Consider the following 17,218-nt stretch of genomic DNA (forward strand, 5'->3'; position numbering starts at 1 on the left):
TCTAGGAGTCCCACTCCTTCCTAATGGGGGGAAAAAAATTCTTAGGCCATTCTCTATGTGTATTCCAGGGTGTATTGCAATCCCACCTTTCAATTATTGATAGTCTTTGCACTTAATGCATAGGCTTCACCAGTCTAGAAATCCAACTCATTACAAATGGGAAAAATGTCTGAAATTTCATGCACACGATTCCTTTTTTCCCGTTTAAATTGTAAAACTGCTGCATTTTTGATTGAAGGAGCATGTCAATTCTTTTAGCATTTTTGCAGTGTTTTTTTTCTCCATTGAATGAGAGGGCAAAAACACATAGCCTAAGAAGTGGAGGAGGCAGTTTTTCGCTCTTTTTAAATTTGCCTTATATACAAGTCTTTATACAGGAAAGAATGTTTCCTAACATTTTTTTTCCTGTAAAATCCATTCTATCTTTGGTTTCGCATGTTTTAGTGTCACGCCGTAAAAGTGACATATTCTGGCAACACTGTTCCCATCAGCGACCCAGAAGTCAGAGATGTGTCCGGGCGTCTCCCCATGCTTTTCCCATTCCATTTGAGAACTGTTTCCCCTCAATTTCACTGATTTTACTGCCCCTCAGACCTCATGGGAGGGTCTCCCGAAAAAATGCTTGAGTTTTCCATTGACTTCTATTATACTCAATACTTGAGACGAGCACCCGAGCATTTTAGTGTTTGTCATCAAAAATATAACAATATTTTTACTACAGAACAAGTGATATAAGATCCTACAACATTGAACAATAGATCTTTATAACCCCCTCTTCCTGGATATTCCACTTTCTCCCACTTGACATTAGTTGATAAATTTCCCTCCTCAGTGAACATTGAGTGATAGGTTCTCATCCCACTGGAAAATCCTTCTTACTAGATCATAGTTGCCAACTATTTTGGGAGTGTTAAGGGCCATTTACACGCTGCAACATCGCTAACGATATATCATCGGGGTCACGGTGTTTGTGACGCACATCTGGCGCCGTTAGCGACATCGCAGTGTGTGTCTCCAAGGAGCAACGTTCAACGATCGCAAAAACATCAAAAATTGTTGACCGTTGAGACGTCGCTTCTTTACGAAATGTCATTGGTGGTGCATGCCGCAGGTTGTTCGGCGCTCCTGCAGCATCACACATCGCTGTGTGTGACACCGCAGAAGCGACGACCATCTCCTTACCTGCGTCCACCGGCAATGAGGAAGGAAGGAGGTGGGCGGCATGTTACGGCGGCTCATCTCTGCCCCTCCTCTGCTATTGGGCGGCCGCTGACTGACGCCGCTGTGACGCCGAATGCACCTCCCCCTTGAAGGAGGGATTGTTCGGCGGTCACAGTGACGTCGCTGCACAGGTATGTGCGTGTGACGCTGCCGTAGCGATAATGTTTGCTACGGCAGCGATCACCACATGTCGCACGTACGACGGGGCAGGTGCAAAGCAGCGTGTAAAGCACCCTTTTGAGACCCACTTCTCACCCTTTGCAACTCTTACGTAAATGACCACAAAAATGCCTTGAACCTAGATAACTCTTGTTTATATGGAGAGATGTGTTTCCAACAGGGATCATTTGCACCCAGCCTCACATAATCCTCAGTTCCTAACAAACCCAAGAGTAAACTTGTAAACCTGAAGAAGACTCTTTATCAGAAAACACCATGTATTGAGAAAATGGAAACCGGTTAGGCTGGATTCACAGTCCAAGTACAGTCTGGCCACAGTCTCCTGAGTCCTGACCCAAACTCAATAGTCTGATATATGAGGGTGTCGAGTTGGGGTCAGGAGTCCAGAGGCCAATCCATGATTTGTACATAAAACAAAGAAGCGTGACCCAGAGCTCATTCAGATTACCATATTTTTTCACATGCGAGAAAATTAATTAGTCTTAGTTTCACTGATGATTTTGTTCAGCGCTTCATAAAATTTTTATCAATTTAAATCAGTTTTTCTCCAATGGGAAAAATAAAAAAAAGTTTCTCTAACTTTTTTTTAGCAGTCCATGAAAAATGGACAGCACAAAAATGGCATCCGAGTGCTGTCTGATTTTTCATAGACCCATAGACTTGCATTACCAATATTAATCCGACACTTGGATCAATATCGGATATTCCTCTATGATTTTGCATGGACCACAAAAGCCCCCCCCCCCCAAAAAAAGCAGACTTGAGAATATACTAGGTATGAGCTGTAGCCATGAAAAACATGGATAGAACTATGAAAAAAACAGACATCTGAATGAACCCTTAGGGGCACTTTGCACACTACGACATCGCAGCTGCGATGTCGGTGGGGTCAAATCGAAAGTGCCGCACATCCGGCATCGCAGTCGATATCGTAGTGTGTAAATCCTTTTTGATACGATTAAGGAGCGGAAAAACGTCCAAATCGTATCATGGGTGTAGCGTCGGTCATTTCCATAATTTTGGAAGGACCGATGTTACGATGTTGTTCCTCGTTCCTGCGGCAGCGCACATCGCTGTGTGTGAAGCCGCAGGAGCGAGGAACATCACCTTACCTGCGTCCTGCGGCTCACGCCGGCTATGGGGAAGGACGGAGGTGGGCGGGATGTTTACTTCCTGCTCAGCTCCGCCCCTCCGCTTCTATTGGCCACCTGCCGTGTGACGTCGCTATGACACCGCACGACCCGCCCCCTTAATAAGGAGGCGGTTCGCCAGCCAGAGCGACGTCACAGGGTAGGTGAGTGCATGTGAAGCTGCCGTAGCGATAATGTTCGCTACGGCAGCTATCACCATGATATCGCAGCTGCGACGGGGGCGGGGACTATCGCGCTCACATCGCAAGCATCGGCTTGCGATATCGTAGTGTGCAAAGTGCCCCTTAGACAAATGGTCCCCAACCTTTTGGACCATGCAAACCAAATTCATCTCAGAGATGGTCATGAGCAACATTCAGCACCCCCTCCCCTGACAATAGAAACACCAAAAACATAGTATAAAGGCAGCCAAATTTTCCTCACAAAAAGCACACTTTACCCCCAATCAGTATTCTTACATCAAGCACACAGTTTCCAGTCCTGACTTTTTGTGTTGGGCTACTCACAAAATTCACCATCTGCAGACCTTCTTTTCATTGCGGTTTGCTGGACCTCATGACAGCTGTGAGCCAGATATCATGGGCCCGCAAGCCACATGAGGCTATCGAGCCTCGTGTCGTTCTTGAACCACATGTTGCTCTCAAGCCACCGGTTAAGGACCTCTGCCTTTGACTGTAGGGTTCTGGAATAAGGAGACATCACTATAAGTTGGTTGCAAAAAGATGTATTACTTCAACATGCATGCTGGACTAGTACACCTTTTTACAACCATCCTTGAGTACCTTCTCCTTTTTCCAAAATTTTTGGTCTTGTATTGATTTTTTTCTGGAATTATTTATCCATAACATTTGCACCCTGATACATCACAGTCTAGTACTTAAGTGCTGATCTTTATAGGATTGGGAATGTCAGGGATGTTGAATTGATCGATATTCAGCCATCTAATAGCTGTGAGCCCATTTTAGACCTTTTCACCCAGAGGGTTTGTGAGTAGGGATGATCGAATAACACAAATATCCGACTTCGCGAATATCCAACGAATAGGTCGCCGCTATGCGAATATTCAATGCACAATATAAGTCTATCGGAAGGCCGAATAATTGTTATTTGGGTTTCCCATAGACCTACATTGCGTATCGAATATTCGCGAATAGTCGAATAGCGACGATCTATTCGGCGAATATTCATGAAGTCGGATATTTGTGGTATTCGGTCATCCCTATTTGTGAGCAATTTTATAGAAATATGTGTCATTTTACTATGTAATAAGATTTTTTTTCTCTTGCAGTTAATTCATTGGTTGAAAAGCTGAAAAATGTAGAACATGTTGTAAAAAGTAAGAGTGCTGAGAGTTCGATCCCAACTTATCTCGTCTATGAAGAGTCTGTCATTTTCAATAAATTGGATCAATTTTTAAATGGGGTATCTGACTTTTGAAAAAAAAAAAAAAGAAGATGCAGCAATGAAGCCACAGAAAATCTGCATCAAAATCAAGTTTACATGCTGCAAACTGGTTTGTTACAGATAATGTTATACTACAAATTGCAAACAGAAAAATTAAGTGTGAAAATTGACATACCGCGTATATACAATCCACACAGCAGGTGAAGCGGGGCTGCAGATTTTTTTTTTTGTAAAATCTCTAATTGTATTGGAAAAACTTTAGATTACATGTGAGCATGTCCTTTAAAGAAGACATTTCACCACATTTTTTATATACAACATATATATTTATGATATACGTATGATATATTAGTGGTTGCGGAATTACATGTTTTTTGTTTTGTTTCTTTTTTCTTTTGGTTTATTTATTTATTTAATGAATTGTACCTTTCCATATTAGCATGCAAAGTATTTGGACCATAAAGAGTTAATTTTTGTTAAAACCAAGTGGGTGTTATTGGTTAGTTTTCACTGGAGATGTGTACTTTTTCTCCCTCTATGATGCTGACCAATCATAAACAAGCAGCAACACTCAGGAGAACATAGAAAACAATACTGTATAATTGAGCAAGTTTTTCAGTGTGTGAGGTGTATAAGAGACAGCCTGATCTACTGGTCTAACCTCCTGCATGAGTAGAATGTGCTGGGAATAGAGCACAGATGACTAACACCTTTCATCTCCTGGTTATCCATGTGGGAGGCGGGCAGCACAACTGAGTTTAGTTGTGTCACATTACAAACCTTTTTCTCCTTGGCTTTTCTTCTCTCATAGCACTGTCTCCTCTGCTGTATTATCCCTCGCCCACACTGCCTGTTCAGAGCTGAGAGCTCAAAATGTCAGTATCATACTTACAGTATGTAACTTGTAATTGCTCTTCAGTGAGATCAGAGCAAACATTCATTACATCACATGCAGGAGTAGCCAGGTAAGCAGATTACTCCTGCATTAGATGTAATGAGACCCTACTGTTTAATCTTTGCTTGGTTTAACCTAAATAAATTGAAAAAAACGGTGTGCTGTCATCTCTGTTTTTGATCACCAGCCAAGGTAAAGCAGGTTGGAATTATCAGGCTGGGAAGGTCCATGATTATTTGGCCCTTCTCGCCTTAAAAATAACAGCCTGCAACTGCCCCAGAAGTGGCACATCTATTAGATGTGCCAATTCTGTGTCTTCTCCCTGGCTCTTCCAGATTGCCCTTGTGCACTGGCAATCAAGGTAATATTTTGGGGGGTTGATGTCAGCTGTAAATTGTCACCTGACATCAAGCCCAGGAATTAGTAATGGAGAGGGGTCTATCAGAAATCCCCATTGCTAATCCAATAAGTGTAAAGTTAAAAAGACTAAAGGCCCTGTCACACACAGAGATAAATCTGCGGCAGATCTGTGGTTGCAGTGAAATTGTGGACAATCAGTGCCAGGTTTGTGGCTGTGTACAAATGGAACAATATGTCCAATATTTTCACTGCAACCACAGATCTGCCAAAGATTTATCTCTGTGTGTGACGGGGCCTTAACACACACAAGAAAAAATAGTTAATTTAAATAAAGACTGTCCCTCATTCACTAATTTATTAAAAAATAAACATAAAGCTCCGATGTAATCCACTGTGTAGTGGTCTCATGACATCCCCCTAATCCGTACTTCAATCTATGGAGCCTCGTTTAAAGAACAAGGCTCCATAGATCGCTACAGGTCAGTGCCAGATCCAGAGTTTCTCAGACGCAGTGATGTCTGTAACTTAGTGACGTCACTGCGCATGGGAAATTTAGGTCTGGCGCTGATCGGGAGTGACTCCACAGGTTACTCCCAGTTACCGCCAGACTAAGAGTTTCTCACTTGTGGTGATGTCAGTATCACCATATGTGAAGATCTGGGTCTGCAGCTGACCTGGAGTGACCTATGAAGCCTCATTCTCTGAACAAGGCTCCATAGACTGGAGTACAGTTTTGGGGTACCTTCTGAGAGCACTACACAGTGGAGTATGTCAGATCTTCATGGTTTTTTAATAAATTGGTGAATGTCTGATACTGTGGAGGAATCTTTATTCAAATAAACTATTTTTTCCTTGTGTGTGTGTGGTTTTTTTTTTTACTTTACACTTACTGAGTTAGTAATGGGCGGGGGGGGTCTGATAGACACCTTTCCATTACTAACCCATGGGCTTGATGTCAGCTGACACTACACAGCTGACATCAACCCCAAAACTATTACTCCAATTTCCAACGCACCAGGGCATTTCAGTAGAGCCGCACAGAGTCAAAATTTACGTATCAAATGTGATGCCAGCCAATCACAGTAAAGGCAGTAGCCAACATTTTCTTTGGCATAAAGTATGGCATATATGGGCGAATGTATGTAAAAAGGAATGGGAATTCGAAATAAATGTTTTCATCACAATGTTGCAGTGGTGCAGTCTCTTAGGTAGTGCAGTCTCAGGCTTTGGCTTTGCATTGCATTTCACAACATCATTATGTCATCATTATTTATTTCAGGAAAAAGCTCCTGTGATGCTGGTTGGCAACTGTTTGATGGCAAATGTTATTTCTTCTCAAACACTTATTCGAGCTGGCAGAAAGCCCGGTCCATGTGCATACTCAAGAATGCTGACTTAGCTGTAATCAACAACGCAAATGAACAGGTGAGATGTCTGTTCTAAAGCTGGTGAAAATCAATATGCTAGAACGAGTCTGTGGCCATTATATAGGTGGAGACATCTAGAGGTGTTCTTTGGAATAACCGCCCAGGTACAACATCATATGTGTGAAGCACATATCCCAATGATGATGTAGCATCAGTCTGGCTAATAATAAGAAAATCCCGGGATGTCATCAGGTAAGAGGTGGTTCACAAAAAGACAGTATAGAGACAAGGCAACATGGTATCACAGATGATACTTGCCCTGCCTGCTTTTCACAGGAGTGAATGTTTCAACCGAATCGCAAGTTGTCTGAGTTCATCTTAGATCAAGTTTATGACATGAGATCAGCGGCAGCCAGAGCTCCTATGTGACCGACTTGATGTATGACAAGTTCAGGGAAACAGAGATTTTCGAGAAACACTCACTCCTGTGATAAAACAGGCAGGGGAAATGTTTTACGTCATAAAAATACACATCTGCGAACCCCAGATGTGTTAACTACAGTTAGGTCCAGAAATATTTGGACAGTGACACAATTTTCGCGAGTTGGGCTCTGCATGCCACCACATTGGATTTGAAATGAAACCTCTACAACAGAATTCAAGTGCAGATTGTAACGTTTAATTTGAAGGTTTGAACAAAAATATCTGATAGAAATTGTAGGAATTGTACACATTTCTTTACAAACACTCCACATTTTAGGAGGTCAAAAGTAATTGGACAAATAAACCAAACCCAAAAAAAAAATATTTATTTTCAATATTTTGTTGCGAATCCTTTGGAGGCAATCACTGCCTTAAGTCTGGAACCCATGGACATCACCAAACGCTGGGTTTCCTCCTTCTTAATGCTTTGCCAGGCCTTTACAGCCGCAGCCTTCAGGTCTTGCTTGTTTGTGGGTCTTTCCGTCTTAAGTCTGGATTTGAGCAAGTGAAATGCATGCTCAATTGGGTTAAGAGCTGGTGATTGACTTGGCCATTGCAGAATGTTCCACTTTTTTGCACTCATGAACTCCTGGGTAGCTTTGGCTGTATGCTTGGGGTCATTGTCCATCTGTACTATGAAGCGCCGTCTGATCAACTTTGCGGCATTTGGCTGAATCTGGGCTGAAAGTATATCCCGGTACACTTCAGAATTCATCCGGCTACTCTTGTCTGCTGTTATGTCATCAATAAACACAAGTGACCCAGTGCCATTGAAAGCCATGCAAGCCCATGCCATCACGTTGCCTCCACCATGTTTTACAGAGGATGTGGTGTGCCTTGGATCATGTGCTGTTCCCTTTCTTCTCCAAACTTTTTTCTTCCCATCATTCTGGTACAGGTTGATCTTGGTCTCATCTGTCCATAGAATACTTTTCCAGAACTGAGCTGGCTTCATGAGGTGTTTTTCAGCAAATTTAACTCTGGCCTGTCTATTTTTGGAATTGATGAATGGTTTCCATCTAGATGTGAACCCTTTGTATTTACTTTCATGGAGTCTTCTCTTTACTGTTGACTTAGAGACAGATACACCTACTTCACTGAGAGTGTTCTGGACTTCAGTTGATGTTGTGAACGGGTTCTTCTTCACCAAAGAAAGTATGCGGCGATCATCCACCACTGTTGTCATCCGTGGACGCCCATGCCTTTTTGAGTTCCCAAGCTCACCAGTCAATTCCTTTTTTCTCAGAATGTACCCGACTGTTGATTTTGCTACTCCAAGCATGTCTGCTATCTCTCTGATGGATTTTTTCTTTTTTTTCAGCCTCAGGATGTTCTGCTTCACCTCAATTGAGAGTTCCTTAGACCGCATGTTGTCTGGTCACAGCAACAGCTTCCAAATGCAAAACCACACACCTGTAATCAACCCCAGACCTTTTAACTACTTCATTGATTACAGGTTAACGAGGGAGACGCCTTCAGAGTTAATTGCAGCCCTTAGAGTCCCTTGTCCAATTACTTTTGGTCCCTTGAAAAAGAGGAGGCTATGCATTACAGAGCTATGATTCCTAAACCCTTTCTCCGATTTGGATGTGAAAACTCTCATATTGCAGCTGGGAGTGTGCACTTTCAGCCCATATTATATATATATAATTGTATTTCTGAACATGTTTTTGTAAACAGCTAAAATAACAAAACTTGTGTCACTGTCCAAATATTTCTGGACCTAACTGTATATAAATCATTTATTATTCACCTTTGCCAAAAACTGTGATATGTACCTACCATGAACTGCAGCAGCTCAGCATTGTCAGACACAACAAATAAAACAGTATATAGCATGGGCACTTTTAAAGACTATCTCAACACTGGGACATTTTTTTAACACATCCAATTGTAGAACTTAATATTTTTCCAAGATCTCTTGATTAAAATGTACTTTGTTCATGGGACTAACCCCTTAATGAAGGCCTGTCACTTGCAATACATCTGTAATTTTTTAAACTCCTATAAATACCACTGTTCACCTGAATGTATTTTTTTGTTGTTATTCTTGCACATCTCTGTTCCTGAGATATGGCATGCTCTTTCTTGCGGGTACATCAGGTGAAATAAGTATTGAACACATACCAGATTTCTAAGTACATTTCTAAAGATGCTTTTGAAAATAATTTCTCACCGGATGTTGCTAACAACCCATTCAATCTACACACGCCAAGCAATCAAACCATAGATGTCCATAAATTTAGTGATGTTTAATAGTGAAAAAAAGGTATTGAACACGCTTACTGAAACTTATTTAATACCTTATACAAAAGCCTTTGTTGGTGATGACAACTTTAAGACGCTTCCTGTATGGATATACTTGTGGCATGCATTGCTCCAGTGGGATTTTGGCCCATTCTTCCACACTAACACTCTTCAAATCCTGAAGGTCCCATGGGCTCCTTCTATGAACTTTGAGATTTAGTTCCTTCCATAAATTTTCTGTTGGATTCAAGTCAGATTATTGGCTCAGCCATTCTAGCAGCTTTATTTTCTTTCCCTGAAACATATTGTTTCCTTGGCTTTGTGTTTGGGATCATTGTCTTGCAGCAGATTTTTATCTAGAATGTCTATGTACATTTATCGATTCATCCTTCCTTCAATTACGTGACGTTTTCCAATTCCATGTACTGAAAAATAGCCAAATAGCATGATGTTCCCAGCTCCAAACTTCACTGTTGGGTGTTTTTCGGGGTTTTATGCTGTACCTTTTAGCCTCCAAATATGGTGTGTATTTTGAAACCCATAACATCAATATTGGTCTCATCTCACCTGACTATGGAGGAATGGGTAAGCAGCAGGCAATGCAAGAGGACAAGACGAAAGAAAGAAAACAGCACTTGGCATGTTTTACAGTTTTAGTCAACTTATTAAGTACATGCAATCACTGAAAGTTAAGCCCGCTTTACACACTACAATATATCTTATGATGTGTCGGCGGGGTCACGTCGTAAGTGACGCACATCCGGCATCGTAAGGTACATTGTAGTGTGTAACAGCTACGTGCGATTGCGATTGAACGGTAAAATGTTCATCGCATGCATGTCGTTTATTCCTCATGAATTGAACGTCAGGTTGTTCATCGTACCCGGGGTAGCACACATCGCAGTGTGTGACACCCCGGGAACGATGAACAGATCTTACCTGCGTCCTGCGGCTCCCGGCCAGCAATGCGGAAGGAAGGAGGTGAGCGGGATGTTTACGTCCCGATCATCTCCGTCCCTCCGCTTCTATTGGCCTTACCAAGAATTAAGGCTGGAAGAGGCAGCCCGATTCATTAGGGTACAGCTCGGAACAAATGTGCATTTCTCAGTCTCTGGTTCTCGAAGTCCAATCTTTAGTGCTTGACCACGTAGACTGATCCTCTTCCAGTGATGGTGTCTGGTGTTCGGTCTTTGCATTCATCAGGCAACAATGTTTGGTCTTTGGCAACAATATTAGATATTCAGGTAATTTGGAGACAATATAAAGTCTTTGGGTTCTTCTGGCAATGATATGAAGGCTTTGGGTTCCTCTCAGATTGGTATGCAATCTTTGGATTCCTCTGGGCTCAGTATGCAGGCTTTTGGGTTCCTCAGGGCTTGGAGTGCTTTCAGATGCTTTACCTTCTGGTGACACGGGCCTGATCTGCTACGCACATGTCTGTTCCCCTGATGATCTTGGCGCCAACTCTGCCTTCCTGCTGACGGCTAATTTCTTATATTTAGTAACTGTCACAGTTGTCACCTGACTTGGTGTCACCTTGTAATTCTTCCCTTGAGGAAACACACTCCTTACTGACTGGTCTCTGGTAAACCTGATCCTCTTGCAGATGGTGAAATTGGTGTACAAATGCTGTGGAGCACTGAATCTGAATATCTTCTTCTTAACAACTTCTTATACTTGAACATATCTTCTGATAATTCTTTCCACTCCTTTGTCTGAAATTTTACACGGAGCACCTGTTTTTTTTATGGTGAAATTATGTTCTTTCCACTCCTGAACTATTTCCCCAACAGTGCTCACTGGAACCCTCAGTCGTTTAGAAATTCTTCTGTACTAATGCTATTAGTATGTTTTGCAACATTAAGGGTGCAATGGTCTTGAGACAGATCACTTGTTTTACCCATCATGAGATGTCTCTTGTGTGGCAACATTTATAATGAGACAACTTTTTATAGGCCAAAAGTTGAACCAATTAATATTAATTTTCACTAAGTGGTAAGTTTGCTTTCTAATTACTGATAGATTTTAGCTGATCACATGACTTTCCATTGTGTTTTACATCTTTCAATCTTCATGTGTAAAGCCTGCTTTACACCATACGATCCAGCATACGATATCGTATGCGATCGTACCCGCCCCCATCGTATGTGCAGCACGTTCAATTTGTTGAATGTGTCACACAAACGATTACCCCCCGTCACACGTACTTACCCGTCCATACGACCTCGATGTGGGTGGCGAACATCCACTTCCTGGAGTGGGAGGGACGTTCGGCGTCACATCGACGTCACGCGGCAGCCGGCCAATAGAAGTGGAGGGGCGGAGATAAGCGGGACGTAAACACCCCGCCCACCTCCTTCCTTCCGCATTGCCGGTTGGGAGCCGCAAGACACAGGTAAGAACTGTTCATCATTCCCGGGGTGTCACACACTGCGATGTGTGCTGCCCCGGGTACGATGAACAACCTGACGTTCAATTTTTAGGAATTGAATGACGTCCGTGCGATGAACGTTTTACCATTCAATCGTAATCGCACGTAGCTGTCACACACTGCAATGTAACTTACGATGCCGGATGTGTGTCACTTACAACGTGACCCCGGCGACACATCGTAAGATATATTGTAACATGTAAAGTGCCCTTTAAATACTTTTTTCCGTGTCATTTCTCATTGTAGATATCTGCTGAATTTTGGGGTGCCAGTTAATCATTATTAACAAGACCTACTGGATCGTTAACATGGTATTGACTACAAATGGGGTATTTACAGTGACACACAATAAGAGAAACCTAACTAAGGGAAAGGGTACAGTAAATGGGAAAAGGGAGTAGAGGCCACGTCTCACTAAACAACATCGCTAGCAACATTGCTGCTGAGGCACGACTTTTGTGACGCAACAGCGATCTTGCTAGCGATGTTGCTGTGTGTGACATCCAGCAACAACCTGGCCCCTGCTGTGAGGTCGTTGGTTGTTGCTGAATATCCTGGACCATTTTTTAGTTTTTGCTGTCCCGCTGTGAAGCGCACATCGCTGTGTGTGACAGCGAGACAGCAACAACTAAATGTGCAGGAAGCAGGAGCCGGCTTCTGCGGACGCTGGTAACCAATGTAAATATCGGGTAACCAAGAAGCCCTTTCCTTGGTTGCCCGACATTTACCTTTGTTACCAGCGTCTGCCGCCCTCACGCGGCGAGTGCCGGCTCCTGCTCCCTGCAAACATAGCCAGACTACACATCGGGTAATTAACCCAATGTGTACTCTGGCTAGGAGTGCAGGGAGCCAGCGCTAAGCGGTGTGTGCTGGTAACCAAAGTAAATATCAGGTTGGTTACCCAATAGTTACCTTAGTTACCAAGCGCAGCATCGCTTCCACGTGTGCTGCTGGCTGGGGGCTGGTCACTGGTTGCTGGTGAGATCTGCCTGTGTGACAGCTCACCAGCAACCCGTGTAGCGAAGCTCCAGCGATCCCTGCCAGGTCAGGTTGCTGCTGGGATCGCTGGAGCGTCGCTTAGTGTGACGGTACCTTAGGAGAGGGTGGTGAAAGATAAGAGACTTACTAACTAGTTTAGTATGCTACCTTTATCAGCCACACAGTCAAACATGGCCAATACAGTGCCCATCCCTGTATTACCCCCACATAATAGTACCATCCAATCAGGCCACAGTCTTTTGAGTCCTCCAAGAACATGCACATGGCTGCTGATGTCGATGTTCTCCTAAAGGTGGCTTTTTTTTTTTTTTTTTTTTTTTTTAATTTTTCATTTTTATTGATTTTCAAATAAGATAGTCAAACAGAAATATCAATGTTACATGGGAATATAGTACATTGATATACTTAATCACAATAACCGCGGTTCAACCAGCGAGAATATACCTCTTCTTTTAGTGACATCAACCGAGGTCACTTTAAAGCTTAAACAACTGTATCAAGGTGACCCACCCATTTTTCTTTCCCCTTTTTGTTTTAAAACATATAAAGAAAGAAGGGAAATAATTATTCCCCAAACACATGGAAAAGAAATACCTAAATAAAAGATCCATAGAAGGAAAGATAGTGTAAAGGAGAAAGGGGAAGGGGGATCAGGATACCACGGGGGGCCTCACCGACCAGGTCCAAAATACATAACTGAAAGGCATACAGGTGCCTCTCATCCCAAGTGTAACTGCAAAACCGCGCAATAACTCGCGGCGCAAATGCAGGGACGGGTTAAGAAAGATTCCCAGTGGAACCATTTTGTGGCAGTGGAAGCTACATCGTTGTGGGACTGCATCAGTACCCTTTCCATCCAATAGATCATGTCCATTTCACTCACACATTCCTCCAGAGTCGGGGGATCCACCGATTTCCAGTGTCGGGGAATTACGGTCTTGGCAACCTGAAGGAGGTGTCTAAGCAGGGATTTTTTTGTATAATTTTTTAGATAAACGGGAACATATATAGGAGGACCACCTCCGGTCATCTAGGCACCACGACCCCGGATGTCTCCTGGATCGCTTTCAAGACCCCATCCCAGAAAGCCTACAAGACCACCATATGTGGGTCATGGTACCTCCCTGCTGCCCACATCTCCAGCAAACATCCTGAACCTCAGGAAACTATCTGTGGAAGTGGCTTTTTTATGTCCAGAATGGGTTAGAGGGTCAAGAGTCTTGACAAATTTAGGTGCAATGGTTTTTACCTTTCTGTGGGTGGTATCCTAGTACATAGGAAAGGTCTTCATATCAAAAGGCCTGAAGACAGGTTTGGGTTGGAGATTTGGTGTACATCTCAAGAAGAACAGAGGCGGCTTATATTTCAAATACCACAGGGGTTATGTACAGATGTAGATTACCTGAGACCACAGGCAAGATGTTCAATTCATATGTAGATGCACTCTTTGCTCTGTCAATAGAACCAAGGGAAATACACTACAGTACATACAATGGCCTTCCTGCCTCACAGGTTCACAACCCCCTCACAGGGCATGATTTTTCTCTTTGATGTAGACCTTTGAGCTGTGGTGAAATTTAGAGCTCATGGATCCAATAGTGAGTTCAGTGATTTATTTTACACTTTACACATATTGTCTTCCAACACTCATTATTACACAATTTATGGACATCTATCTTTTGTTTTACTTTCTTGTGTGGATTGGATGGGTTATTATCAACATCTGGTGAAAAATTCATATCAATAGCACATTTAGATATATATTTACTAAGAAAATTGGTGACGTGTTCAATACTTATTTCACCTGCTGTAAATCTATGGGGTTTTTTTAACCAACTGGGTGCGAATCTCAAGAAGATGTCCATAGACAAGGGTTGAAGAGCAAGTAATCTACACTACATATGTCTAGCAAAGAGGGTGCCATAACCCCAAAAAGTACCAATACATCCTATTTTGCAGCACATTCCTGCAAATGGACATACCAATACATCCTGACGATCGTACATACATGATCGCCCCGGGAGCTTGTCTTAAGTAATAGCTGAGCTCTGGCTGTCACAGCCAGGGCCAGTGACCGCACCGCCCCTTGCTGTCCTTGTGAAAATGCAAAATTTGCTGCTAAAACAACATTTTTGTGGGTATAATATGCTTTACTTTATAAACGTTTGTGAAGCACCTAGGGATCAAATGCTCACTACACATCTATCTAGATAAATTCCTTGAGGGCTCTAATTTCCAAAATGGGGTCACTGGTGGGGGATTCTACTGTTTTGGCAGATCAGGGGCTCTCCATCAAAATCTGTACTCGAAAATATCACTTCTTCATTTCAGAGCTCAACAATGTGTCCAAACAGTAGTTTTCCACGACATATGGGATATCTCTGTATTCAGGAGTAATTGCACAAGAAGATTTTTGGCGCATTTTCTCCTGCTACCTTTGTGAAAATGCAAAACTTGGGGCTAAGGTAAGATTATTAGGGGAAAAATATATTTTTTTCTTCCACATTGCTTTAGTCCTTGTGAAGCACCAATAGGGTTAATAACATTCTTGGATGCGGTTTTGGGTAGTTTGAGGGGTGAAGGTTTTAGAATGGTTTCACGCTTGGGTATTTTCTGTCACCTAGGTCTCTCAAACTTATATCATTGTGATAGCTGCCGTAGCGAATATTATCACTACGGCAGCTTCACATGCACTCACCTGTTGTGCGACGTCGCTCTGGCCGGCGAACCGCCTCCTTATTAAGGGGGCGGGTCGTGCGGCGTCACTGTGACGTCACACGGCAGGCGGCCAATAGGAGCGGAGGGTCGGAGATGAGCGTGATGTAAACATCCCGCCCACCTCCTTCCTTCCGCATCGCCGGCTGGAGCCGCGGTGACGCAAGTAAGAGATGTTCCATGCTCCTGCGACTTCACACACAGCGATGTGTGCTGCCGCAGGAGCGAGGAACAACATCGGACCATCGCGTCAGCGTAATTATGGAATTTGCCGACGCTACACCGATGATACGATTACGACGTTTTTGTGCTCGTTAATCATATCATCTAGGATTTACACACTACGATGCCGAGAGCGACGCAGGAAGTGCGTCACTTTCGACATGACCCCACCAACATCGCACCTGCGATGTCGTAGTGTGCAAAGCCCGCCTTAGGCTCGTCTCACATTTATCCTGCGCACTACACTGAGTGCTGACACTGCGGTTTCCATGTTAATCTTTGAAATGCATAACTCAGATAACGCCCTATATGGAACATTCACTACAATGATACTGTGGACTGTCTGTGTCCTGTGATCCAGCGGTGTCCATCTTTTGAAGCATTCATAAAAGTGCGGTCAGCCACAGTTTTGTATACTTTTAAAAAGAGATTTAAATGTAAAACACAAAGTGTTCAGTGTAGAGCACAGAATAAATGTGATCCTAAATGTCACGTAATACATTCCCAATAAATGCTTCAATTCACTCCATAAAAAGAAAAAAAAAACAAGCTTCCACTTAGGTTGTTATCTATCAATGGAAATCTAGGGGGCTTCCACATTACTGGTAACCCAAAGGCTCTGGAAAAGTGCCATGGCTTCCCTCAAAAAGAAATCCAGCAAAATCTGCACTCCCAAATCCAAATGCCCCATCTTCTATGTCCCACAGTATACCTAAACCACATCTAGTGTCCACATGTTTGGCATTTCTATAGTGAGGAAAGCTCGTTTAATTTACCAGGTGCGTGTAAAGTTCCCCACGGGGCAGGTGTTTTAACCTACTCATTGCCAGGTCGGGGGTGCAGATCCTCTGCGTCGTCACGGGGTGGCCTGGCCAAGTTCCGTTGCCCTGAGGCGTACAGGAAGGAGGATTGGAGAGTGGCAGGGAGGATGGAGGTGGTAGTAGTAGGGGGGTTTAGTAAAGTGTAGTAGGATCATGACGCCACTTGTGGTACACAGCCAGGGATGAGGCCACCGCTGCAGGGTCTCATACCAGGGCAGATGTCAGGTGCATCTGGGATGGTGTCACTCCCCACAGGCGGAGAGGGATTACCTAGGGAGGATAGCGGGGGTGGTAGTAGTCCCCGCTGGCGCCACAGCGCTGGGCGACGGCGCCGGTTAAAGGAGAAGCAGAGACAGGGGCTGTGGTTCCAGGTGTTTTTACTCACAAGTCTTTCAGGCGCTGCCCAAGGTACTGTTCTCTGCCAAGATGGGCTCCAACTGATCCCAGATCCGTGAAAGGTCAAGTACAATGTGTGTGTCAACCTGTGAGCTCTCTCCTCCTTTTATGCACAAAGTATCAGACTCCCGTGGCATGAAGCACTTTAAAGTCCTGGTGTCAGTAAAGTGTGTCCCGTTCTGTATGCTGATAGCGTGGTTACGTTATGGGGCTGGTCCTCAACCCCGGATCCTATGTGCTATTTGCTGCAGACTCATGGGACGGGTCCGGGGACTTTCCGTAGCCTTTCCCCATGACCCTTGCAGAGCTGGTAGACTACATGAAAT

The 17,218-nt window shown here is 43.5% G+C and overlaps 1 protein-coding gene across 1 annotated transcript in view; it reads left to right on the plus strand.

The window, feature by feature from the left end:
• The window catches only part of LOC142302010 (hepatic lectin-like), a 44,459-nt gene that overhangs the window by 16,975 nt on the left and 10,266 nt on the right, over positions 1-17,218 (plus strand). Inside the window, exons 3-4 of the mRNA XM_075343084.1 lie at positions 3,841-3,888; positions 6,491-6,636. Of these exons, the coding sequence (XP_075199199.1) occupies positions 3,841-3,888; positions 6,491-6,636 (194 nt within the window). The remainder of the gene's footprint in view (positions 1-3,840; positions 3,889-6,490; positions 6,637-17,218) is intronic.

Source organism: Anomaloglossus baeobatrachus, chromosome 4 (genome assembly GCF_048569485.1).
Source record: "Anomaloglossus baeobatrachus isolate aAnoBae1 chromosome 4, aAnoBae1.hap1, whole genome shotgun sequence".
Lineage (NCBI taxonomy): Eukaryota > Metazoa > Chordata > Amphibia > Anura > Aromobatidae > Anomaloglossus > Anomaloglossus baeobatrachus.